The 26,549-nt window shown below is 42.5% G+C and overlaps 1 protein-coding gene across 1 annotated transcript in view; it reads right to left on the bottom strand.

Moving 5' to 3' along the window:
* Positions 1-5,109: 5,109 nt before the first annotated feature.
* Positions 5,110-26,549, bottom strand: part of hs1bp3 (HCLS1 binding protein 3) — a 92,731-nt gene continuing 71,291 nt past the window's right edge. The window contains exons 6-8 of the mRNA XM_069886424.1: positions 11,274-11,419; positions 8,461-8,599; positions 5,110-7,176 (exon numbers count right to left, since the gene is read on the bottom strand). Of these exons, the coding sequence (XP_069742525.1) occupies positions 6,831-7,176; positions 8,461-8,599; positions 11,274-11,419 (631 nt within the window). The 3' untranslated portion in view covers positions 5,110-6,830. The remainder of the gene's footprint in view (positions 7,177-8,460; positions 8,600-11,273; positions 11,420-26,549) is intronic.

Genomic DNA, 26,549 nt, shown 5'->3' with positions numbered 1-26,549 from the left:
AGAGGTTACACTTGTAGGGGTGTATTATAGACCACCCGGAGGGGACCGAGGCCTAGAGGAGCAAATCTGTAGGGAGATAGTAGATATTTGTGATAAGCACAGGGTTGTAATTATGGGAGATTTTAATTTTCCACATATAGATTGGGAAACACATTCTGTGAAAGGAATGGATGGGTTAGAGTTTGTGAAATGTGTGCAAGATAGTTTTTTACAACAATATGTAGAGGTGCCGACCAGAGAAGGAGCAGTGTTAGATCTACTGTTGGCAAATGGGATGGGTCAAGTGACGGAGGTTAGTGTTGGCGAGCACTTCGGGTCCAGTGATCATAATGCCATCAGCTTCAATGTCATTATGGAAAGAGAGAAATCAGGGCCAAGGATTGAGGTTTTTGATTGGGGAAAAGCTAGATTTGAGGAGATGCGAAAGGACTTGCAGGGTGTGCATTGGGACAATTTGTTTTATGGGCAGGATGTAGTAGAGAGATGGAAGTCTTTTAAAGATCAGATTTTGAGAGTGCAAAAGCTTTATGTTCCTGTTAGGTTAAAAGGAGGGGCAAAAGGTTTGAGAGAGCCGTGGTTTTCAAGGAATATTGGAAACTTGGTTCGAAGAAAAAGGGAGGCGTACATTAGATATAAGAAGCATGGAGTTAAGGAGATGTTTGAAAGATACATTGAATGTAAGAGGAATCTTAAGAGAGGAATTAGGAAAGCTAAAAGAAGGTACGAGAAAACTATGGCAAGCAGGGTGAAAACAAATCCAAAAGAGTTCTACAAATATGTTAATGGTAAGAGGAAAGCTAGAGACAAAATTGGTCCCTTAGAAAATCAGAGTGGAAAACTGTGTGTGGAACCTAGAGAAATGGGGGAGATATTGAACAGTTTCTTTTCTTCGGTATTCACTAAGGAGAAGGATATTGGGAGATGTGGGATAAAAAAAGCAAATTGGGTAAATATGGGGAATATAGAGATTACAAAAGGTGTAGTTTTAAGGCTTTTGAAGAATATAAAGGTGGATAAGTCTCCAGGACCAGACGGGATCTTCCCCAGGACATTGAGAGAAGTGAAGGAGGAAATAGCAGAGGCTCTGGCGGTAATTTTTCGAATGTCATTAGATATGGGGATAGTGCCGGAGGATTGGCGCATTGCGCATGTGGTTCCGTTATTTAAAAAGGGTTCAAGGAGGAAGCCTGGCAACTATCGGCCTGTAAGTTTGACGTCTGTGGTAGGTAAATTAATGGAGAAAATTCTTAGAGATAGTACTTATAAACATCTGGATAGACAGGGTCTGATCAGGAGTACTCAACATGGATTTGTGGGAGGAAGGTCATGTTTGACCAATCTGATTGAATTTTTTGAAGAGGTGACTAGGAATGTGGATGAGGGTAGTGCAGTGGATGTTGTCTATATGGACTTCAGTAAGGCCTTCGATAAGGTACCACATGGAAGGTTAGTTAGGAAGGTGCAGTCTTTAGGTATAAATTTTGAGATAGTCAAATGGATTGAACATTGGCTGAAAGGGAGAGGCCAGAGAGTGGTAGTGGATAATTGTCTGTCAGGTTGGAGGCCGGTGACCAGTGGTGTGCCTCAAGGATCTGTATTGGGCCCATTGTTGTTCGTTATATACATTAATGATCTAGATGATGGGGTGGTGAATTGGATTAGTAAATATGCAGACGATACTAAGATAGGTGGAATAGTGGATAATGAAGAAGGTTTTCTAGGATTGCAGAGGGATTTGGGCTGCTTAGAAAAGTGGGCTGAAAAATGGCAGATGGAATTTAATGCTGATAAGTGTGAGGTGCTTCATTTTGGTAAGAAGAATCAGAATAGGACATATGTGGTAAATGGGAGAGCATTGAGGAATACAGAAGAGCAGAAAGATTTAGGAGTGACGGTACATCGTTCCCTGAAGGTAGAAACTCACGTGAATAGGGTGGTGAAGAAGGCTTTTAGTATGCTGGCCTTTATCAATCATTGCATGGAATATAGGAGTTGGGAGGTGATGTTGAGATTGTATAAGACGTTGGTGCGGCCTAATTTGGAGTTCTGTGTGCAGTTCTGGTCGCCTAATTATAGGAAGGATATAAACAGAGTGGAGAGAGTGCAGAGAAGGTTTACCAGAATGTTGCCTGGGTTTAAGCATCTGGAGTATGGGGAGAGATTGGACAGATTGGGTCTTTATTCTTTGGAGCGTAGAAGGTTGAGAGGGGATTTGATAGAAGTATTTAAGATTATGAAAGGGATAGACAGAGTGGATGTGGATAGACTATTTCCGTTAAGAGGAGGAAAGATTAAAACAAGAGGACATGAGTTAAGAATTAAGGGGCAGAGGTTTAGAGGTAACATGAGGGGGAACTTCTTTACTCAGAGAGTGGTAGCTGTGTGGAATGATCTTCCGGGAGAAATAGTGGCGGCGGAGTCAATTGTATTATTTAAGAAAAGGTTGGACAGGTATATGGATGAGAGGAAGATGGAGGGTTATGGGCATTGTGCAGGGAGGTGGGATTAGAAAGGGGTGTTTGGTTCGGTGCGGACTAGAAGGGCCTAATGGCCTGTTTCCGTGCTGTAATTGTTATTAATATTATGAACCATCAAAGGAGATTTGTTTTGCTGTGCATTTCTAATAGCCATACGTAAAATAGTCTCTATCACAGTAATTTAAACAGCGAACCAGAACAGGTCTTGGATTCTGTCCTGAAAAAGGTCTCCTTCTCAAAGCTCTATGAGCCCGTCCCAATATTAAACCTTCAGAAAACTTATCTTGTCCCAACACTTGTGGAATCCATTCAGTGAAAAATTTTCTTGGATCTGACCCTTCTATGCCTTCTGGCAAGCCGACAATTTTCACATTATTCCGTCTGGATTGGTTCTCCAAATAATCAACCTTTTTTGCTAAATTTTTATTCTGAATCTGTAACGTTTCAATTGTTTTATTCACATCTTGCAATTGATCTTGTACATCAGATAATCCTTGATCACACATCTCAAGTCTTTCAGTAGTTTCAACTTTAAAAGCTCCATAATCAGCCATCTGTTGAGTATTGACATCCACCAATGCATTAATCTTAGAAGATTATTCATAGAATCACCTAAATGCATCATTGAAGAAAATATCTTATGTTCAAGACTCTTGAAAAGTACATCAACATCAATAGATCCAGACATGGTGGGATTCTGCTGTTCTTGTGGTATCAGAGGACCTTCTATCCCTTCTTTTAATTTAGTAGCTTTTCTTGCAGTTTGACTCCGTGTAAGAGCCCCTGCCACAGACCCCCCAGAAGTGTCAGGAGGCTGATGATCAGGGTTATCTTTGATCCAAACCTCCTTTAAAAGCTTTGTTACGTCAGTATCTGGAAGAGCTGTTGTAACTGATGGTATAGCAGTCAAATAACAACTCTTTAACTCTCCAACTGGTGGCACCCCAGCTAATTCAGCAATCAAAGCCTCAGTAACAGTAGACGTTGTTTGAAATACTGGCATCCGGCCAGCCTTTTGTTCTAAAGGCTGTTGAAAACGACCTTCAGAAAGACTTACAGAATCGGAACGGAGCTCTAAGGCCGAATTCTTTGCTTGTTTTCCTGGATCCATTTCACGCTGAGTCGTGGGTTTTTGTAAACAAGCAGGCTCAGATAATTTCGGAAAATATAATTTTTTAACAATCTGTTGATGTTTCCTTTTACTTTTTTTTTAAACAAATGTACCATTAGGTATTAATTCAACATCTCATACTATTTATAAACTTTTTAAAAAAGTTTTAACGGGCACTTAAAAACAAAACAATAAGTTAGAGTCAGGAGAAGACTGGAAGGCACGTCTGTTCCTTACGCCATCTTGCCACGCCCCACTTTCCTTCATGAAGTGCGCTGACTTCACTCTCCTTCATGAAGTGCTCTGACATCACTCCCCTTTTGAAGTGCAATGACATCACTCTCCTTCATGAAGTGCACTGACATCACTCTCCTTCATGAAGTGCACTGACATCACTCCCCTTCATGAAGTGCGCTGACGTCACTCTTGTAAGGGATACTGGAATGTGAGGAGTCAAGCAAGTGCTAATTAAGAATGAAGTATTATGGGTTAACTTAAGGTGAAGGGATACTGGAATGTGAGGAGTCAAGCAAGTGCTCATTAGAAATGAAGTATTATGGGTTAAATCAGGGTGAAGGGATGCTGGAATGGGAGGAAGGGTTATAAAAGTATAATAAAATAAGGATCTTCAAAACAGGATAGCAAGTAGATAGCTTTAGCAAGTCTTGGGGATTGATTAATGAGTAAAGAACAAAGACATGATATTTCCTGGCTAACAAGTTTGCAGGAAGACACATAAACTGATAAGAAGTTAGAATCCACGTGGGCAGAATTACCTAATGCTAAACCAATCCAGGAGGCAGAAGAATGTTAGGGGGAAGGTATCTCTGTACTGAAATGAAATGTATAAAAGTTGGGTCAGCCTCAGTATCTGTGTGTATTCCCAGGGTAAGGGGAAGCACCCAACTTTGCATTGTTGTAATAGTATAATAAAAGTTCTTTGTTCTCAATTTTTGTCTCGAGCAAATTCTGTGAAGGTACTTCTGTTTCTCACACTCTCCTTCATGAAGTGCGCAATTGTTTAAAATAAAAACCAGTTGGTGGTTGACTCTTCTCTGATAGCTGTGTTTCTTGAGCTCTGCAGTTTGTACCATTAAAATATGTTATTTTTAATCTTTTATCTATTTTAATCTTTACCTCTTTTCTGAAGGCCTTGACTTGTATAGAACCAAAGGCTCAAAATACACAAAGGGTGTGACATGAGAGACAGTGAGGGAAAGAGCAATGGGTGAGTGAAAAACCACATAAACAAAGGAATAAATTCCTGTAAAATCCTCCCACCCCCCCCCCCCCACATTCTCCACTCAGGTGGAGTGAACAGTTACAATTTCTTTGCTGTGGTTTGGTGCCATCTGCCTGAGATCAGCTGACTCCACAGGGACCTGGAAATAAAACTTGCAAGTCTATGAAGAAGCATGCAGTACTGATTTATAATTCCAAGTACAAGATGCATTGTTGCACACTTGATTTGCACATTGAGCAAATTATCTTCCAAATCAATTTACAATCCTTGAATCCAAGTTTTATCATTTGCAAAAATAACTTTAATTTCTGTATGATTACAGCATTAAGCAGAATGCTCACACTATTGTACTAAGTTTGTAGAATTATGCTGTTATGACATCTTAAGTGAAATTGTATTACAATAAACACCACACACAACAGGCAAAATTGAATTTTAGTGATTCAAGACAGTTCTATCAGTCTGCAACCCAAAGACCATCAACCACTTTAAGCATGTTTGTTTCAGTCCTCATGAAGTCCCAGATTGGTTTCCTCCTTAATGCTATCACTCCCAGACTTTCACAAGACTGGCCATAATTTGCATTCCCCTCTTTAAAGAAAGAGGGTCAAAATGTTACATCTTAATTTAGCATTTAAGTAGCCTTCAAGTTCATTGTAATATTTTCTTTACAAGCTGAATATATTGTCAAATCACATGAGGACTAATTGAGTGAGATAAAATGAGCAAGTCAGTGGAAATAAAAATTGCCAATACTTTTTTTTTGAGGAGGCAGCAAAAAAAGAGGTAAAATTATATTTCATTTTCTTGTTTGTCTCTTTGAATGTATTCTTACATTACAAATTCATCATGCAAGAGACTGGCCAGAGACCCAAGTTCAGGCAAATCTCAGCTACAGGCTCTTGAACACAGACAAATGCATATATTTGCATGGTACTATCATTCAAGTCTTGAGCATTAATGATCCAAGACTGGGATATTCACGATTATTGTGCACCCCAGATTCACACCAGAGTTGAAAATGATAGCAAGCAGCATGGAAAATAATTGAGGTCCTCAACAGTACTGCATAAATAATAGAGGTGTACAAGAGTACAGCTCTGCACCCAAATGCCTCCAAAATTGATACCCATATAGACAGGGCAGAGGGGAATCTGATTCATGGTTAAGCTTTAAGTAACTGGTTGGTGGAAATAATGCTCTAATTTTTAAAAAATACATTTACGCAAATGCATCTAATGACTAAATGAAGATCCAAAGACTGGAAATGAAATGCAAACAAAATTTTCTCCTCGTTGAAGATGTTCATCAGAACCAATGAAGGGTCTTCAGTCTAAGACATTAATTTAATTTCTTTTCCCATGCATACATGTACTTTGGGTACATGGCATTGGTTTAAAAACACATCAGCTGACTTTCATGTGTCAATGCCAATACCTGAAAAAGCAAGGTATTTAACTTAAATTCCCCTGATGTTAGCACTTGATCTGAATTAGTGAGAGGGGCCTATTTCTAAGGACACATGGCATGAAGAAACTCCCAAGGAACAGAACTGAGTACACTAATGGATAAAAGTTGATGTAGAAAATATTTCAGTTCTGACATTCTCTGCACATAACACACAAATTTATTCCTTTTCATGCCCCTTTCTGTATCCCAATTACATCTATGGTACATTTAAAATGGGTCAGATTTTTTTCGGTACTCACCAAACACATCCGTGGACTAAAGAAAAATAAATTCCAGATTTGCTGACTGCAATTTTCTGACATGTGCTCTAGTGGGTTATATTCCTCACCATGGGCAAGTAATCAAGATCTCCCAATCAGTTATTTTGATTAGGAGGATATTTGCTTCACAGCAAAAAATTCAAAAATAACAATTTTCAATTGTCTTTCGATTATGTCCATAAATGCAATGAAATCTTTGAAAGTATATCTAATATATATTTTAGGTTCAATGACAATCAAGGATATGCCATACAGCAATTAGTACATGTTCAAAACAGGTCTAGCGGGTCAGTACTTGATGTTTCATTCTCCTGAATGTATTTCAGAATATCCAATTCATTCATGGCAGCCACTGGGTTTTTCGAGGATTTGGCTTCTGCTGGAGGACTGCTCCTCTTTTCAGTGGAATAAGCAGGCTTCTTGGGCACAGCCGGCTTGGTGGGCACAGTCGGCTTGGTGGGCACAGTCGGCTTGGTGGGCACAGTCGGCTTGGTGGGCACAGCCGGCTTGGTGGGCACAGCCGGCTTGGTGGGCACAGCCGGCTTGGTGGGCACCATTGGTTTTATTTTGTTAATAGCACTTAGCTTTAGTAATTTATCCAAGTCATCTTCAACTCTGAAAACAGCAAGAGTACAACATACACAATTAATAATATTATTATTTGAGTATGCCAAAATATGCCAATGGCAACTGATTTTTTTATAGAATCAGAAGCATTAAAACATTCAATACTGAAAGCCATGCTGCTTGAATCAATAGCATACATGCAAAAATATCGTTGTTGCTCTTGGAGGAATCAGCATCATGCTTTTGCAGTTCACAGACATTGGTTTAAACAGATATTGAATAATAAAAAATTTAACCCAAACAATATCAATAGCAAATTTTGTATAGTTTAGAATCTGCAATGAGTGTCATTTTACATCAACAACAATACTTATTCCTCTCAATTAGAATCACTGTATATTTTTCATAATTTGCTTTCAAATTGTATTTGGGAAGCTCCAAAGTAAGACTAAGAGATGAATGACGGTACAATGGAAGGGGTCCTAAAATGATGCCGTTCAAGTCACTTATCGACATTTAATTCAAGAATTTTTTTTTTCAGCTTTAAAAAAATATTAGAGGTAACAATGAATGCATGAAGCAAGTTTTCTATAAAACAGCATGCTTTTTTTTTTAAATCACTCATCTTTAAAATTATTGGTTCATTATGAGAGCACTCTTTTGGCAAATGTGCACTGAGATCCCACCTACGCATTGCACCTTCCTGGATTTCTCATGACTTTGCTTAGTTTTGTTGCCACGTGGAACATTGGGCCTCCTCCTACAATGTGGAGGTATTCAAATTGCCAATGAGACACCAACTATGCCTGACCAACTTAAACTACGAATTCCACAGTCTGTGAGCATGCTGCATGGTCTGAGGAATTTTCTGAAACAGCAGTAATAGAAACCAATTAATTTGTGTTTTCTGCCAGCAACGGTGGCAGAGAGTCGGAAGATGAAAGTCATCGGACAACTATTAGCAGTGAGAAGACATTTGCAAAGATGGCTGAGCAGATAAATGAAAACGGCTAAGTTTAATTCACCATCTGCTTTCTAAACAAAAGCCAATTTGATATTTGCATGTACACAAGTACTTTACAAACTGCTTATTGAAATTCATTTGGATCACAGCACTTCTGCACCTATACTCCTTGATTTTAGACTAATAGAATTATTGGGCAGTCTAACCTGGGGAAGAGACTGAAGCCATTATGGGAGGAATCCCATCACCTTAAAGACCAGATTGTCAAATATGTGTGACATGTGATTGAAAACAAATGCCATTACTGCTGCTACAAAAGTGCATTTCCCCCAAAATTACAACTTCATTAATGATTAAAATAACTTTACCTCAACAATTCTTCAGTATCCTCATCAAGTTTTACATTTATGACATTGCCTTTTGGCTCACAGGAAGGTGGAAGTAATAAAGGATCATTGGTTTGGATAGCTCCACCCAAATCTGGGTCCTCAAATAATCTGAAATCAGCTACAAAGCAAGTTAATAGCCGTCATTTTACAATATACACTTTGCACATTATAATTCAGATCATAACCTGAATTTACTATTTGTTATCCATGTAATGGTTAGCTTCTGCAGGCAAACTTATATGCTCCTGTTAAAAATAATCTAATGTTATATTAGAAACATCAACAGTGTAGTTTATTCAAGGTGAATTATTAACTCATTCATAAAGAACATCTCTCATGACCTTTCCTCACCTTTGGAAAAATCACACCAAAGGCAATCAATTATTAATATGATGCATTAGAAGCAAAAATGAAATAAAACAGAACACTACAAGTACATTGGCACAGTTTGATTTGCATTAAAAATGAACTGTTTCAAAATAATTGAGTTTTGAAGCTGCATTTTAATTATTGTAATTTTGAATTGCACAGCTGAGGGGTTAAATGGATTTACAATTCAGAAAGAAATCTCCCACTATCCATTTCCCTTCAATCTCAGGTAATGCAGAAAGAAAGAAACCAAAGAATATGGGCAATGAACTAGCTTGGAAACTCCTCTTCCCTCTTCATGCCTAATTGAAGAAAAAGTGACAGAAAAAAAACCTCAGATTCAATCCCAATTTAAAAATAAATCAGATGATTACATTAAACATAAGGAAAACCTGTTCAACTCTTACCATTTCCGATTTACATGTTGGATCACTTTTCGACCACCTGTTCAAAATCTCTACTCGAAATATACTTCTTATAAAGCTTGGCAAGTGACATTCACTTACAAACTGATAACAGGATTATCCCATTTGGACCTTTCAGCTGTTTTGCCATTCAATACTCTCACAGCTGATAAGTTTATCTCAATAACCAATTCCTGCTCTCTCCCTATTTCCATTAATTGCCTTTCTCTCCGGAAACCTATGTCCATCGATTTATTCAGTTACTTGGCCTTCTGTTATAGAAAATCCCCCAGATTCATCATTTTGAGTGAAGAAATTTCACCTCTCAATATCTCAACCTATCTCTTGAGCCTGCGAGTCCTCATTCTGGATATCGCAGCCAGAGGAAAGCTCCCACACATCTCCAACCTGTTGAGCCATGTCAATATTGGATACAATGCAATGAGATCTCCTCTCATTCTTCCACATTCCAGTGCAAATAGGCCTCGTTGTCCCAATCCCTCCTCATATGACAGTTCCAAGAATCTGTCTGGTGAACCTTCACTGCACTCAATCTTCTACAAGTACACCATTCCTTGGCGTTGGAGACCAAAAACTGCACACGATATCCCTGATGTGGTCTCTTCTCCATCATTATTTTTAGACATTATTGCTCCTGTGTACAAAACATCTTGTAATGGCTGCTTTGTTTTGGAAATTTGAATGTGTTTTTCAGTCACGCACATTTTGGATATTGGTCTAGCAGATTGTAAACACAGGCAATTCCTCAGCATCAGCGTTAATCAGTGATTGTCTAACAAGAATGTCAAGGATTCAGTTTCAGAAGCACATCACCTAGGTTAACATTCAATGCAGTATAATAGCTAGACTACAGCACTTTTCAAGGTCAATGGATGAAAGTGAAACAAATGTCCATCTGAGCATTTATTCAAAAAACTGAAAAGGTTTCCTAGCTATAAAGACTTTTGAAAACAAACAGGTACCTGGATCATGCTCTCTCGGGGGGGTAAGAGTGTTATTTAAGAGGCATTTCAATTGGCAGATGAACGTGAAGGTCGAAAGGATATGGATCATTTGTATGGAATTAATTTAATTTGGCATCATGGGCCAAGGGCCTATTCTGCTGCATGTCTGTATACATCCCTCAATAAACACACCCAGAGAATAATTCTGGCTGTGGGATTTTGTGTTGTGTACTGCCTCTTATATTTTATCTTTCTTTGTGATTCTGACACTTCAAAGGTTAATTTCAATTTGCATTGAAGTCATTTGAAATAGCATTCTTGGGGAGAAAACAGTTTCTTAATCTGCTCATTTTTGGATCTTCCTGGAGTGCATCAAACATGGGTTGATCTTTATTTTACAGGTTTCCTTAATGGTCTTAAAATGACTATGATATGAAAGAGCTGAACGACTCTTCAAGGAACCCACCCCCAGGAGATCATGTTGAAGATGATTGTTTAATGGTGGTCACTGGTAGATGTTCATGTCAGCTTCTTGGCATACATAATGTCAGAAATGCATCGCTCTCCATAAACTGCTACAATAACTCCTTCCAGCACCATTCAGGGGTGGACCCTTTGAATGCATACTTTCACTAATGCAGTCAATTTATATCCTTAAAAATGCCAAATAGATGATGAAAACTGTTCACTAAAAAAAATTGACTATTCACTGTGGCTAGCACCATGAATACAATTAGCAAATTGCTGTTCCATTTCTTATTTTTGTATGAAAGGAATTTGAATCTGGAAGTTCTGCATTCAGTAAAATCTGCTGTGTATATAATTTGGTGTTATATAAATAAGCAAAAAATCAAAGAAACAATATCTGAAAAGCAAGTAACGACAGTTAAACTAATTTGAATAAAGGGAACAAATGCGGACAAGGTTAATTGTCACACATGTTATGAGGTTAACTCATTGCTCAAGAATAATCAGTAAACACGATCAGAAATTAGTGCTCACTTCTACAGAGAAACAAAAACTATCCTCACTTACTGTCAAAGGCAGTACTCACCTTCTTTGAAAGAGGATTTCATTAAGGCTGTTGGGGTAGAGCCTTCCACTGCTTCAAAAAGCTCAGCATCACCATCCACTTCCTCATCGAAAAGAGTTAATTTATGCTTTGTTTGCTGAGATGATTCCATGCTCTTCAATTTATAGCTGAGAAAATATCCATGTTAGTGAATAAGATCACATGGAGGTCCTCCAAAGAGATGAAAAACATTAATGCCGCCAAATGGTAGTTCTAAAACTGGAGTTACTTCATTAGCGATTGTCAACATTTATTTAACAAGCCATTCCAAGTGTGTTCACAAAAGCTAGTTCATGGATGGTGCGTTGTTTCTTCTAATGGGAGAGATTAGTTGTCAAAACAACCAAGACAAACAGTACTTGCAGTTAGTTCTGAGTAGGAGGTAAACAAAGAACAGATATGTGGTGTTTTTAAAAAAAATGTCCAAACAGTTGTTGGTTGAGTTGCATTTCATAGAGTTACGGAGCTGTACAGCACAGAAACTGCCCTTCAACCTCTTTTACCATCTACACAGATATCTGACCTGCCCACATTGGGACTGTATCCTTCTGGGCTGTGCCTATTTAAGTATTAATTTCAATGTCTCTTAAATGCAGTAATTGTTTTTGATTCCACCACTTCTGGCAGAAAGTTGCAGATTATTAACCAGTGTGTAAAAACAAAATATTACTCCTGAAATCCCTCTTAAAACTCTTTTCTCTCACCTTAAAGTGATGCTTTCTTATTTTTTAATACTCAAAGATAACATTATGCCCCAGGTCACACCACTGCTCACCACTGAATGTGGTTGAAGTTAATTAGCCACAGATATTTAAGGCTTGAAATTAAAAGCCCAATTTTCACAATGTGGCAATTATTTTCTCTGGAGATAAATTTCTCTGAAGCCAATGCATTACATCTTGTTTGTTTCCCAGAAAAGTGTTTGTTAATATTTCCAGGCTAATCTGTATTTAATTCACCAATCACAAGTCCGACCTGCTGGTCAAGCAGGTGCTCCTACTCCTCGCCAACCAGAACTATGGCTACGTCAGGTACCCCAATGGCCTTGAGGACACCATCTCGACCAGGGACCTGGCACTAGCAGGGACCCCACCACCCCTCCCCCAGCATCATGACTACCTGGCCCAACCTCTGGATCTGGGAGCCAACCTCCTCCCTCTACCTCTCCAGGGGACCCCACTCCTTGCAGTCCAGTCTCACCCAGCCACCCCCCCCCCTCACCACGGATAGGCATACAGATAGACACCACGCTGTCCACACCGATGCCCACCACAACTACACCGGACCCAGACACCCTCGGACAACCATGCCCTTGCCAACCTTTGACCAGGAGCCAACCCTGCGACGGTCGAAGAGACTCCAATGGTCACTGGACTGCCCGAATTTGTAAATACCACCCATCACCATTTTTACACCCCCTCCCATCTTAATTTTAAGAAGGGAATGAATATGATGATACGACCACCAGCCTACTGCAGGGGACGATCTCCATATCTGCAGGAAGACCACCTAAGGGGCTGACTCCACCTGGCCAGCTGTCAATCAGCCGACCTGAATATAAACCTGAGCTGGCCCCTCCTGTGCTGAATCAGTCACACAGGGATCCACCAAGGCATGAACTGGTGTTCAGACCTTTACTGGATTAAAGCCTGTTGTACAGTCTTTTCTGAGTTTGTGCTTGCCTGCTGCTACCTCAGAGCACCACAGTGTGGGAATGCTAAGCACTGCGTCGTACCCTGTTGGAACAGGGAATCTGGAGTACGTATTGAAGTTCCTGTATAGTAAAAGTGCGCTAGTTATTGAATATTACTGCAAGTGTATGAGAGAGTAAGCAGCCAGTGGTATCAGAGATCGTTGTATCCGATGTGACTAGTTATATTGTTTAAAGTACCAAGTGTTGTTTTGTGTCTTCCCCATTACTCTTTCCCCGTGTGTACAATAAAGATCATCCTTTGTTTGTCCAGTCTGTGTCTGGGCCCATTTCTCTGTGAGCCCACTGAACCCAATTTGATCATACGTAGCAATTACTGCTGCGAGCAGGGTTCAAGGAGTCTCGGCTAGACATACGCAAAATAACTAACCATGTGGGAGATTGTACTGACCAGTATGCGTGGGTGCATGTGCGTGTGCGGTAGTGGACCTCACGAAGAGAGACAGCAAGAGGTGATCCACAAGTTACAGTGGAACGTCAGGGGTAGAAATTAGGCTCTCTGGATGGACAGATGATAGTCAGGGTTCAGTAAGCTAGCAGCTAGGCTGGTGGGCCACGCGATGTCAGTTGATTGGCTGGATTACTGGAGGGAGAAGAGTGGGGACCATGTGGCCTCCCTCTTGGAGGAATCGGGATTTCCCAAACTAAGGGAATTTGTGGGGGAGCCCTGTGGTTGCTGATAGCCCTGCTGAGGCTCCAATGGGATATCACCCAGGAGTTAACAAAGCAGGGTGCTCAGAACGACGAGCAAATAGAATCTCTGAAGCTCTGCTGTGGCTCGCCGCAGGATGCACTGGACACTGCCCGGGTGTGCATCGGCAGCTAGAGGCCAAATATACTGAAGCTGCCTGCCAATTGGTCAAAGCGCATCAGTTGTTGGCGGCCCACCAATCCGGTTGGCAAGTTGATCCTGTCAAGATAAGGGCCATTACTTGTACAATTGTATGACAATAATAAACTTGAACTTAATAATTTCACATGAAAATGAAATTGGATTTTCTGTGCAATCTACTGAAGGTTGCAGCTTTGCAAAATAAACTGGCAGTGTTTGCAATACCCATATTTCAGAAAAAGCACAGAATTGCTGGAGGAACTCAGCAGGTCTCACAGCGTCCACAGAAGGTAAAAATATATTACTGACGTTTCTGTCCAGAGCCCTTCCTTAAGGTATCAATTGCAAATTTTAATCCATATTTCAGATACTTCCATGGAAGTCTCAATACACTGCTTTCAGCTATCAATTTACTGCACAAAATTAGAAGCCCAAAGTGTTAAGAAAACACTGCTACTGGTTTGAGGCTCTGCCACTTTGAAGAAATTTTTTTTTAAGGAAGATTTAGATAATTCTCAAGATCAAACAATGAGCTTTTGTTCACATAATCTTCAGGCTTCAACTGGACACTGAAGAGGCTCTTATTGTTAAATGACTCCACAGATGTCTTATCTTTTGATGCCAGTTAGTCCCAGCACACAGTCAGCTTGGGAAACTAGCAGGGCTGTTTACCAACACCAGCATCAGTGTAAAACGTTTCTTGTCACACAACATAAAAGTTAGTAATGCAAATAAAGATTTGAACTCATGGTGCGATGCCACACTCAACTTAATCTTCAGTGAACAAATAGTTGTTTTGGCCACTCAGGTGAAAAGTATATTTGGATAATTGTGGAAGTATTGTTTAGAATTAAGTTCTCAGTAATATTTAAAGATAAAAGGAATATTTTTGCAGTCATTTATACAGATACAGTATATGCAACTTTCAAAATTTATTCTCCAAGGGATTCAGCTTAGTATTGGTCAACTTAAAGAAAAGTAAGGTGTGTTTAATTTTTAACAAATCCAGGACAAAAGGGAATTGAAAATCATGATTCACCCTTTTATGACTTGACTTTTTCATCCGTTTATTGAAAGCAAGGCAAATTGGAAAACTTTTTTGCAGCTAACCTTTTTTTGTATTTAATAAAGATAAAATGGAAATGGCAGTAGTCAGAAGTAAAATGCGAAAATCTAAAGACACCGTGGTTGAAGTAAAAACACAATGCTGGAGAAACTCAGCAGGCCCAACAGTGTCCTTTATAGCAAAGGTAAAAGTACGTAAGTGACATTTCGGACTCGAGCCCTTCATCAAGGCATGGAAAAATGTCGACAGACGTCCGAACAAAAGGGGGAGGGGGGAGATGTGGTCGCAAAGGCAGGAAGGAAGGTTAGGTGAATAGAGAGGGAACAGAGCTGGAAGGGGGTAGAGGAAGAGGAGATCAGGTCATCAGAAACCGTAAAAGTCGATGTTAATGCCATCTGGCTGGAGAGTGCCCTGACGGAAAATCAGGGGTTGATCCTCCAATTTACGGATGTGGGACAGTACACAAGGCCATGGACCTATATGCCTCCCCAATCATTTTTTAAAAAAATCACTTTAAAAAAAAACAAGTGTTCAGGCTAAAAAGCACAGGAACACTACTGAGCAACATTTAGACTTGGTGACAATTTAAAATAAATGTGTAGAATTTCAAATTGGGGACCTTTGTTGTCTGTTTCACCTGTTAACACATCAATCATTCCAACTGATTTAAAAGCAGACAGGCAGCAATTTTACTCAAAATGATAGAATTTGTTTCTTTCAAAATCTCATCTCCCTTGCTCTTCATCACCTACAACTTTTGTCCCATCAACAGCCAGTCAATGCAACAATACAGGCAGTATTGACACACTGGCAAATATTAGGTGGACATTATAATGTTATTCACCCTTTACTTTCTATAAATACTAAGCAACCAGTGAATTTTGTTCACAATAATGCTATGTTTTAACATTAGGAGCAGGACAATTGGTGCAGCTGTTAGTGCAACGCCTTTACAGCGCTAGCAGTTGGGACCAGGGTTCGAATCCCACACTGTCTGTCGAGTTTGTACATTCAACCTATGTCTGTGTGGGCTTTCACTGGGGGCTCCAGTTTATTCCCACTGTTTGAAACGAGTAAATTGGGTGTAAATTGGATGGCATGGACTCATGGGCCAAAAATGGCCTGTTATCGTGCTGTATGATTAATTGAGATTTATATTAAATTACAACATGTTTCAACAATTTTTAACTGCAAAATTGTAAACACAAGATTGTTGTGAGTACTTTTTACCTGTGGCACAGAAAGCACATCCCCAGTCTGTATTATGATCATTGATGGTGGAAGGTCTGTTGGTTTTAGTGTTAAAAGGGTACCACCACTTACTTCCCATCAAAACACTTTAGCCACCTTTTAAATGGACATCCAACTTGATGAGCTACTCGTATTAATGATTAATTAATGAGTACCAAAAAAAGTATAGTTGAATTCTAGGGAAAGATTTGCCTACAAACTATGGTGTTTTGATATTAATGCTTTCACCTGGATGCTTTTTCTACCTAGCTACTAACTCTGCAAACTGGTGTCGCTAGCTTCCGCCGAACTGTTCAAATTGTATTATATGATTGAAGTTCAAGCATATTCTTTCCAGTATTATTCTCAGGTCCATCTTTCAGTTATAACCATTGCTCCTATTTTCCTTCAAAAACATCTTTGATATTAGGAACTAGAGAGATATTGTCAAAGGACATATATAGTTAAAATGGAAACCATTGATACCTACAAGAAATAGCCTCCTAGTGAATATGTAAGAAAAGGGGGAGGGAGATAAAATAAGGAACTATCAACCTATTAACCTGCGATCTGAGGTTGGGACAATACTACATTATATAATCTCTCTATATCTAGATACATGATTGAGCAAAGATCGATGAAAGGAAAAATCATATTTGATGATTTAAGAGGAATTTTTAAGGATGCATCATGAAGGTAATTGAGAGGGAGAGATGTCTTTTTCCCTTTGAAATTCTTTACCTGGAAGGTGTTATAATTAGGGTCATTCAAAGCATAGATTTCTGAATATTAAGCGATATGGGGATGGAGCAGTTAAAAGATGGTAAAGTAGAAGACCAGCCATGATCTTGTTGAATGTTCAAGAACAGCATCTGGATTATAGGGAGAGATTAAGGAGACTGGGACTTTATTCATTGGAAAGTAGACGACTGAGAGGGGGACTTGATAGAGGTATTTAAAATTATGAAAGGAATTGATAGACTAGACATAAACAGACTCTTTCCCCTGAGGGCAGGGGAGTTTGGAACAAGAGGCCATGAGTTAAAGGTAAGGGAGCAACACTTTAGGAGAAATATTAGAGGTGGCTTTTTCACTCAGCGACTGGTGGAAGAATGGAACGATCTTCCAAATGAGATAGTTGCAGCAGGGTCCCTTCTGTCATTTAAGAGAAGGTTTGATGTGTACATGTTGGTGAGGGGTTTGGAGGGTTATTGGAAGTGAGTGGGAGGTTTGAGCTAGTGGAGTTGTTCTAGTGAACCGGTGCGGACTTGAAAGGCTGATATGGCCTGTTTCCGCTCCGTAAATGGTTATATGGTTATGGTTAAGCAGAAAAAAATCCATAACAGGCTGCGATTAATAGCCAATGCAAAACTCCAGCTGAAAAAAATCAAAAACTAGACCAAGTGACTTAAGATTTGCCAGCACATAGAGAAGTTCCGAGTTATCATCAAGCCATACTCTGACAAGATTGACGCCCTAGAATAGTATATTTTACTGAGCTTGATTTCTTGGATCACAAACTGATGTGGCACACGGCCAAACTGCATCAATCAAATTCACTTGAAAGGATAAAATAGCTGCAAATTAGGTTAAAAATATAACATTAATGCTGAATTCTCAGCTTTTTGCTTGGCACATTATAACCTCATACATGCTGTATTGCACAAATAAACAATGGTTGCTGGATAACTTTTCAGGAAGGCATGCTGGTATTTCTCTGAGCTTATTAAGACACAGGTGCATCGACAAGCAAACACTTTTATGGTAGTTCAAATAGAAAAAAGACTTTGCTCAAGATATTTTATTCTTCACCATATGCCAGATCTATGCAGAGTCCACCACAGAGTCCAAATACATAGGAGAGTTAAAAATGAACAGTAACAATACACAAAAGTGCTGGAGAAATTCAGATCACGCAGCATCTATAGAAGGTAAGGGGTAATCGACACTTCAGACCTGAGCCCTTCTTTCAAGATGTGAGCAAAAAGCAGGCAGGTGTCTAATAAAAGGGTAGGGGAAGGAGAGGAGAGGAGGGAGGAAGGGACAGGAGAGGAGCACAGGCTAACAGGGAAGAGGTCAAAGGTGGATACAGGGAGGAGGGTAGAATAGAAAAAAAAGCTTGAGAAGTAATGGGAGAGGGTATAGCATTGAACAAAGAAGGAAGGGAAGGGGATGTGGATAGGGATCTGAAGACAGAGAGATGGGGAAAGAGAGACTCAGGAGCGGTTGAACAGAAACTGGAGTGGTGCTTCATTGATTATTAATTGATTCCCAACATTATTTAAGAAGTTTGAAGTAATAGTTTAAAAACAACTATGTAAACTGAAGTGAACAGATGGTGCAGAGAAAAGGCAGAATAAGTTGACATACCAGCTTCAGGTTCCTCAGAGTAAACACCACCAGCATTGTATCCTGGTCCAACCAGGTTAAAGTCATAGCCAAAAAAAGCACACCAGTGAATACTTCCTTGGAAGCCCAAGGAAATTCGGTACGACCGAATTTGGTGTTTCTTACCAGTTTTGGAGATGCACCATCGGTTTCCTGAACAGATGCACCACAGGTCTGTATGGGAGATGCTCTGCTCAAGACTGCAAGAAACAGCTCAGACCATCTCATAAACCAACCTCCCTTCCAGCAACCCCATCTATCACTCCTGCTTCCTTGGGAAAGCTACCATTAAAAGGCCCATCCCACCAGTCACACAGTCTTCTCCTGTCTTTCATCAGGCAGAAGATACGCACACCTCCACGTTCAAGGGCACTGTTTCTTTCCTGCTGTTATCAGACTCTGGAATGGACCTCTCATTGGTAAAAGATAATCTTCTTTGGCTTGGCTTTGCGGACGAAGATTTATGGAGGGGTAATGTCCACGTCAGCTGCAGGCTCGTTTGTGGCTGACAAATCCGATGCGGGACAGGCAGACACGGTTGCAGCGGTTGCAAGGGAAAATTGGTGGGTTGGGGTTGGGTGTTGGGTTTTTCCTCCTTTGCCTTTTGTCAGTGAGGTGGGCTCTGTGGTCTTCTTCAAAGGAGGTTGCTGCCCGCCGAACTGTGAGGCGCCAAGATGCACGGTTTGAGGTGATATCAGCCCACTGGCGGTGGTCAATGTGTCAGGCACCAAGAGATTTCTTTAGGCAGATTTCTTGTACCTCTTCTTTGGTGCACCTCTGTCTCGGTGGCCAGTGGAGAGCTCGCCATATAACACGATCTTGGGAAGGCGATGGTCCTCCATTCTGGAGATGTGACCTACCCAGCGCAGTTTGATCTTCAGCAGCCTGAATTCGATGCTGTCGGCCTCTGCCATCTCGAGTACTTCGATGTTGGTGATGAAGTCGCTCCAATGAATGTTGAGGATGGAGCGGAGACAACGCTGGTGGAAGTGTTCTAGGAGCCGTAGGTGATGCCGGTACAGGACCCATGATTCAGAGCCGAACAGGAGTGTGGGTATGACAATGGCTCTGTATACGCTAATCTTTGTGAGGTTTTTCAGTTGGTTGTTTTTCCAGACTCTTTTGTGTAGTCTTCCAAAGGCGCTATTTGCCTTGGCGAGTCTGTTGTCTATCTTGTTGTCGACCCTGGCATCCGATGAAATGGTGCAGCCGAGATAGGTAAACTGGTTGACCGTTTTGGGTTTTGTATGCCCGATGGAGATGTGGGGGGGCTGGTAGTCATGGTGGGGAGCTGGCTGATGGAGGACCTCAGTTTTTTTTCAGGCTGACTTCCAGGCCAAACATTTTGGCAGTTTCCGCAAAACAGGACGTCAAGCGCTGAAGAGCTGGGTCTGAATGGGCAACTAAAGCGGCATCATCTGCAAAGAGTAGTTCACGGACAAGTTGCTCTTGTGTCTTGGTGTGAGCTTGCAGGCGCCTCAGATTGAAGAGACTGCCATCCGTGCGGTACCGGATGTAAACTGTTAACTGTACTTTTCTCTATATATCCTTCACTTTTATTTTGCACTCCCTGGTATACCCAAGAATGGTTTCCTGGAGAGTATACAAACAGAGCTTTCAATGCATCTTGGTACATGACAGTAAACAATTCAATTCCTAACAACTTCTCCATTGACTGTTCCAAATTCTCCAACTCAAAGGAGTAGCCATGGATACCCGTATGGGTCACAGCTATACCTGCCTTTTCATTGGCTTTATTGAGCAATCCATGTTACAAGCTTGCATAGGCAAGGCTCCTCAACTCTTCCTCTGCTGCACTGATGACTATATCGGTGCTGCCTTATGCACCCACAATGAGCTTGTCAACTTTTGTCACTTTGCTGCTAACTTCCACCCTGACCTCAAATTCACTTGACCTATCTCCAGCGACCTTCTCCCCTTTCTTGATCTCCCTCTGTTTCCATCTTGGCAGATGAACTTTCTAGGCATTTTCTACAAACCTACCCAAACCCCACTTCTTCACACCCAGTCAGTCCCCTATAAGTATTCCATTCCTTTCTCTCAATTCCTCTGTCTCCATTTTCTATTCCAAATCATCAGAAATGGCCTTCTTCAATACAAAACGTGGCGTCCCCTCCACCACCATCAACTCAGCCCTTGCCCACATCTCCTTCATTTCCCACACATCTGCTCTGGGCCCCTCTACCCCTAGATGCAACAAGAATAAGATTCCCCTTGTTCTCACTAATCACTCCACTAGCCTCTGAATCCAACATATTTCTGCTATTTCAGTTACCTACAACATGATCCCACTACTAGATACATCTTTCCCTCTCCTTCCTTCTCTGCCTTCCTCAGGAACCGATTCCTCCTTGACTCCCTTGTCCACTCATCCCTTCCCACTGATTACCCCTTTGGTATCTTCCCCTGTGACTGCACAAACTGCCACACCTCCTCCTTCACCACCATTCAGGATCCCAAAACGTCCCTCCAAGTGAAGTACAGGCAGTTCCCCTATATATGACCAATGCAACTTACGACCATCCTTACATTCAACCCAAACAAAAACTGTATGAACTTAAAAAAGAAAAAAAATATGTAAATATAAAAATTAACCATCAGATCCTGGGGATCCAGTCGGTGTTTTTGACGGACCAACATGGCAGTGGCCACGGGCTGGGAGAGCGCCAAGACTCCACTGCCACCGAATGTGTTCTATTTTTGGAACACGAACGCGGTGATGAACTGGGTGTTTGTGGAGAGTGCAGGCCAGGTGCCAGTAGACAAAGGGTCTTTCCAGTGCCAGGTGGGCTGGGCCATGGAGGAGGTGCCACTGCTCCAGTTTAAGAACATGTCCCCTGGAGGTGGATGCTGAAGCTGCCGGGTAGGGAGTTGGGTTAAAAAATAGTGCTGGCCTGAAGTAACATACGTCCAACTTTCATCCATTTTGAGATTCGACAGGTCAGAACGGAACTCTGACATGTGTCAGAGGCCATCTGTATCACTTTACTTGTGAATCCGAGGGAGTTATCTACTGCATCTAATGCTCCTGTTGTGGCCTTCTCTAAGTCAGAGAAGCTGGACATCGACTGGGAGATTGCTTTGCTGAGCACGTCAAATGGCCAACCATTTCAATTCTGAGCCCCAATCCTGTATCAACTTGTCTGTCCATGGCCTCCTGCACTGCCACATAAGGGTCATCCATAAATTGGGAAGAGCAACATCTAATATTCGGTCTGCGCACTCTCCAGCCAGATGGCATTAATACCGACTTCCCCGGTCTCTGCTCAACTATTCCCCATTCTCCTCTGTCTCCATTAATGGAACTCCCCATTTGCTCATGCCCTCCTTAAACCTCATGCTTGTACTCCTCCACAATCTCCTACCCCACCCCCCCATACACACACACTCCTTCACCATTTGATTCAAGCGTGTCTACATTTTGCTCATACAAATAAATCTTTATCTTTATGATATAAAGTCCGCTGTGTGACCTGTTGAGTTTCTCCAGCATTGGGTTTTTACTACAATCACTGCATCAGCAGATTTTAGTATTCCACACTCTTAGTACGGCTGCTATGGCTGCTCATTCCTGCTTCAATGTGTTTCCATAGGAAACACAGGAACAAAAATAATCAGACCAGGAAATAATCAGACTTGAAGGCTATTTCGTGCTTCAAAACTGTTTTATTATTCAATAAGACATGCGGTGATCTTATACCAGAGCTCAACTCATCCCTCTAACCATTAATATTCTTATTATTGAAACAATTATGATTGATCTCAATCCTAAAATTACTACAGACAGTGTTTTGGATTGGAACTTTTATTGACACTAAAGTGGGGAAGGGAAGGGAAGATAAATGACTATATTTGATAGCATACATGACCCATGGGCAGAGAAGAACCACCACTCCCCTCCCCAATTTCTGCAGGAAATGTAAGAATTTTTTTAAGTGTATTTACAGGTAAGCAGAATGTTACTCACTTTGCTGTGCAGCTTCTCCTCTTCAGGCCTCCCAGCCCCAGGGGCTGGGGTACCCACCAGCAACCTGCAGGTGTTGGCGATTTTAGCTAAAGGGTTCCTCCAGCACCTCTTGCACTGCTGGCAGGGGCTGCCGTGGTTGGCCTTCTCACCGGGGAAAATGAGCAGCGGCGCAGCTCTGGAAAGCACGGGTCACCCGAGGGAAGGCGGCCCACAAAGCTGTAGGCCCGCTTCCTAGACAGCCGCAGGGCCTCTACAGGATTCTTGAAGCTGGGTGAATGACCTACTTAAAGGCCATTGCAGCAATTCCGAGTGGACAGCGGGGGATCCCTCCCTGATACTGGGGCCGGACGGCAATACCGGGCAGACAGCATGGGATCCCTCCCTCCTGGATACTGAGCCTGTGATGCGCTATCAAACAGAAGCAAACACGCAAACCATTAAGTCTGTTCTACAGGCTTTATTCGGCATAAACTTCCACAGAGCTGGCTGTGAGGAATGCTGTTGCAAGCTTTGAGTCTGTCTTCAAAGGGTAGACTCTGGCTTATATCCCAGAGGGTGATTGACAGCCGCCCAGGTGGGTCTTGGTCCATTCAGGTCCGCTGATTGACAGCCAGCCAGATGTTGTCTTGTCCCCATGATCTTTTGCAGGTACAGAGGTTGCCCCCTGCAGTAGGCCGGTGGTGTACCACCACATTCATCCCATTCTTTAAAATTGTCCGGGGGGAGGAAGGTTGCAGTCCATGATCTACCCAGAGCCCCAAAACATATACACATTATTTACAGGTTTAGACGGTCTGGCAGCCGACAGAGTCTCTGCGACCGTCGCAGGACTATCTCCTGATCACTGGTTGCTGAGAGTATGTGGGGGCAGGGGTTGGATCAGCTGGCGAGGTGCAGCGCGGAGGGGGGTTGGGGTTGAGGTGTGTGTATTGCATTGGATGGGATGGGGGGCAGGTTCGTCCCCCACAGTTGTACTGAGTTCTCGGTGCCCAAGGAGGTCTTGAGTGTCCCATAGCTGTCTGGGGGTGGGGTGGGGGGGGGGGGTGGTGTCAGGCCGGTGTGGTCCTGGCTGTAGGATGCTGTGCTATGGTGTGTGCTCCTGCTGGCGCCAGGTCCCTGGTTGAGACGGTGTCCTCCCTGCCACTGCTAAACCTAATGTAGGCATAGTTGTGGTTCACATGTAGGAAGAACACCTGCTCGACCAGGGGTTCAGCCTTTTGTGCCCGCACATGTCTACACAGGAGCACCGGTCCCAGGCACGCGAGCCAATGCTGGGAGAGATGTTCCCGTCGCAGATTTCCTAGGCCATGAAAACAGGCGTTCGTGAGGGGTCTCGTTGGTAGCCATGCACTGGAGTGACCTAATGGCATGCAGCACCATAAATTGGGAAGAGCAACAAATTGGGAAGGGCGTCCTGCCAGTATTCTATGGACCACCCCTTTGACTTAAGGGCCAGGAGAACTGCCTTCCAGATCACCCCATTTTCGCGTTCCTCTTGCCCATTACCTCTTGGGTTGTAATTAGTCGTGCAACTAGTCACGATGCCCCTTGCTGTCAGGTACTGGCGTACTTCCTCACTCATGAAGCTAGACCCCTGGTCGCTGTGGATAAATGCAGGGTAGCCAAACATGGTGAAGATCTGTGTCAGTGCCCTGATGATGGTGGCTGTGGAGGTCTGGGCAAGGGATAGCGAAAGGGAAGCGGGAGTACTCGTCTATGACCGTGAAGAAATAGACATTCCGATTTGTGGAAGGCAGGGGCCCCTTGAAGTCCATGCTGAGGCACTCAAAGGGCCGACATGAGCCTGGGGTGGGCAGAAGAAGCGAGGTTTGCATTCCGCGCAGACCCGGCACGCATCGGTCATGGTCCTGACTTCCCTGACGGTGTATGGAAGGTTCCGGGACTTGATGAAATGGTATAAGCAGCTGACACCCAGGTGGCAGAGGGACTTGTGCAGTGCCTGCAGCTGGCTGTCGTGGAGCGACGCGCAGGTCCAGGAGAGGGCATCGGGGGAGTCGTTGAACTTCCCTGGACGATACTGGATGTCATAGCTGTACGTTGCCAGCTCAACTCTCCAGTGCAAGATCTTGTCGTTCTTGATTTTGCACCTGTGGGTGGTGTTGAACATGAACGCCACTGCCCGTTGGTCAGTGAGGAGGGTGAACCTCCTGCTAGCCAGGTAGTGGCACCAGTGGTGGACTGCTTCCACAGTCGCCTGGGCCTTCTTTTCAATGGCGGAGTGCCCTAGCTCAGAATTGTGGAGGGTCATGGAGAAGAAGGTGACCAGGCACCCCCCTTGGTTGAGGGTAGTGGCGAGGGCTACATCGGAGGCATTGCTCTCCACCTGAAAAGGGGAGTCCTCGTCCACGGCATGCATCATAGCATCTGCAATGTCCTGCCTGATGCACGAGAAGGCTGCTTGCGCCTCAGGTGGGAGAGGAAAAGTTGTGGCCTGGGCCAGTGGGCGGACCTTGTCTGAGAAGCAGGGAACCCACTGTGAGTAGTAAGAGAATAAGCCAGGGCACCTGCAGTGGGCTTTGAGCTTGGTGGGGAGGGGCAGCTCCATTAATGGGCACATCCATTCTGGATCTGGGCCGATGACACCATGTGCCACGATGTACCCCAGGATGGCGAGGCGGGTGGTGCTGAACATGCACTTCTCTTTGCTGTAAGTGAGGTTCAGCTCCTCAGGCATCCAGAGAACTTTCTCCAGGTTGGCATCGTGGTCCTGCTGGTCATGGCTGCAGATGGTGACATTATCCAGGTACAGGAAAGTCGCCTTTAGCTTGTGCCGGTCTACCATATGAACCATCTCCCACTTGGAGATGGAGACCCCATTCGTGACCTCAAACGGAACTGGTACAGACGCCCGTCTGCCTTAAAGGCGGTATAAGGCATGTCTCGCGGGTGGATGGAGAGTTGGTGATAGGCCGACTTAACGTCAATCGTAGAGTAGATCAGACTTTTTTTGTGTGCTTGCTTCTGTCCGATAGCACACTCCAATTTATTCAACATAAACTTCCACAGAGCTGGCTGTGAGGAGTGCTGTTGCAAACTCCAAGTCGGTCTTCGAAGGGCTGGGTCTGGCTTATATCCTGGAGGGCGAATGATAACTGACCGGGTGGGGATTCAGGTCAGCTGATTGACAGCCAGCCATGTGTTGTCTTGTCCTTGTGCTCTTCTGCAGGTACAGAGGTCACTCCCTGCAGTAGGCCGGTGGTGTACCATCACAGAGCCACACAGTAACAACGATCACTGTCAGTGTTACTCACCTTTAGCACCCTAATTTCAATTTCGCATACAAGACCTGGGGGATATTTTTTTAGGGAAAAAAAGTGGGTCTTATATGCCATTAAATATGGTAACACATCCTTTCCCACATTTCCATTTCTCACTCTTCCATTCTCACAGATAAAAAGGACTTTAGGGAAGTTGTAAATTGTAAATCATGTTTCGAGTTTAAATACAAGCTTCAAAACAAACAGAAGAGAGAAAAATCCTTATTGGAGTTGGTAAATTTCAACATGAGCAAAAGAACTGTTCAAGGATGTGGTAAATGTCATAAAATTTATCCTTACAGTTCTGGTTTTGATCAAATTTGCAAACTATATTTATTAAGATTAAAATTTTATGATACTGGGTTGATTCTGCACTCCCAATACACAAACAGTGTGGGTGGTAACTGGGAACACCTATTTTTATGCATTGCTTCTGACTCAGCCAAAGTTTTAAAAGCCCACAGGAAGTAAGATTTAAAGTCTGAACAATTGCATTAGTCATATCCCTTTTTTAAAATAAAGGGAGACATGATGTACTTTCCTTTAATAACCCTATGTAGTCAACAGCGATTCCATTTACCATTGTTGTTTTGTGGAAATTCTCAAAGGAAGAAAGTAGCTCATTGACCTTCACTCATGAACCACAACATTGCTTCATCTTCACACCAACTCCAGTTTCACTTCACTGCTTTCAACCCAACCAATATACAGTGAAACTTTGATAACGTGGCAAATTTTGGACTTTCATAATGCTGGATTGACAGA

Source organism: Narcine bancroftii, chromosome 6 (genome assembly GCF_036971445.1).
Source record: "Narcine bancroftii isolate sNarBan1 chromosome 6, sNarBan1.hap1, whole genome shotgun sequence".
Taxonomy (NCBI): domain Eukaryota; kingdom Metazoa; phylum Chordata; class Chondrichthyes; order Torpediniformes; family Narcinidae; genus Narcine; species Narcine bancroftii.
The sequence above is the reverse complement of the archived record's forward strand: the minus strand, read 5'-3'. Positions and strand labels throughout refer to the sequence as shown.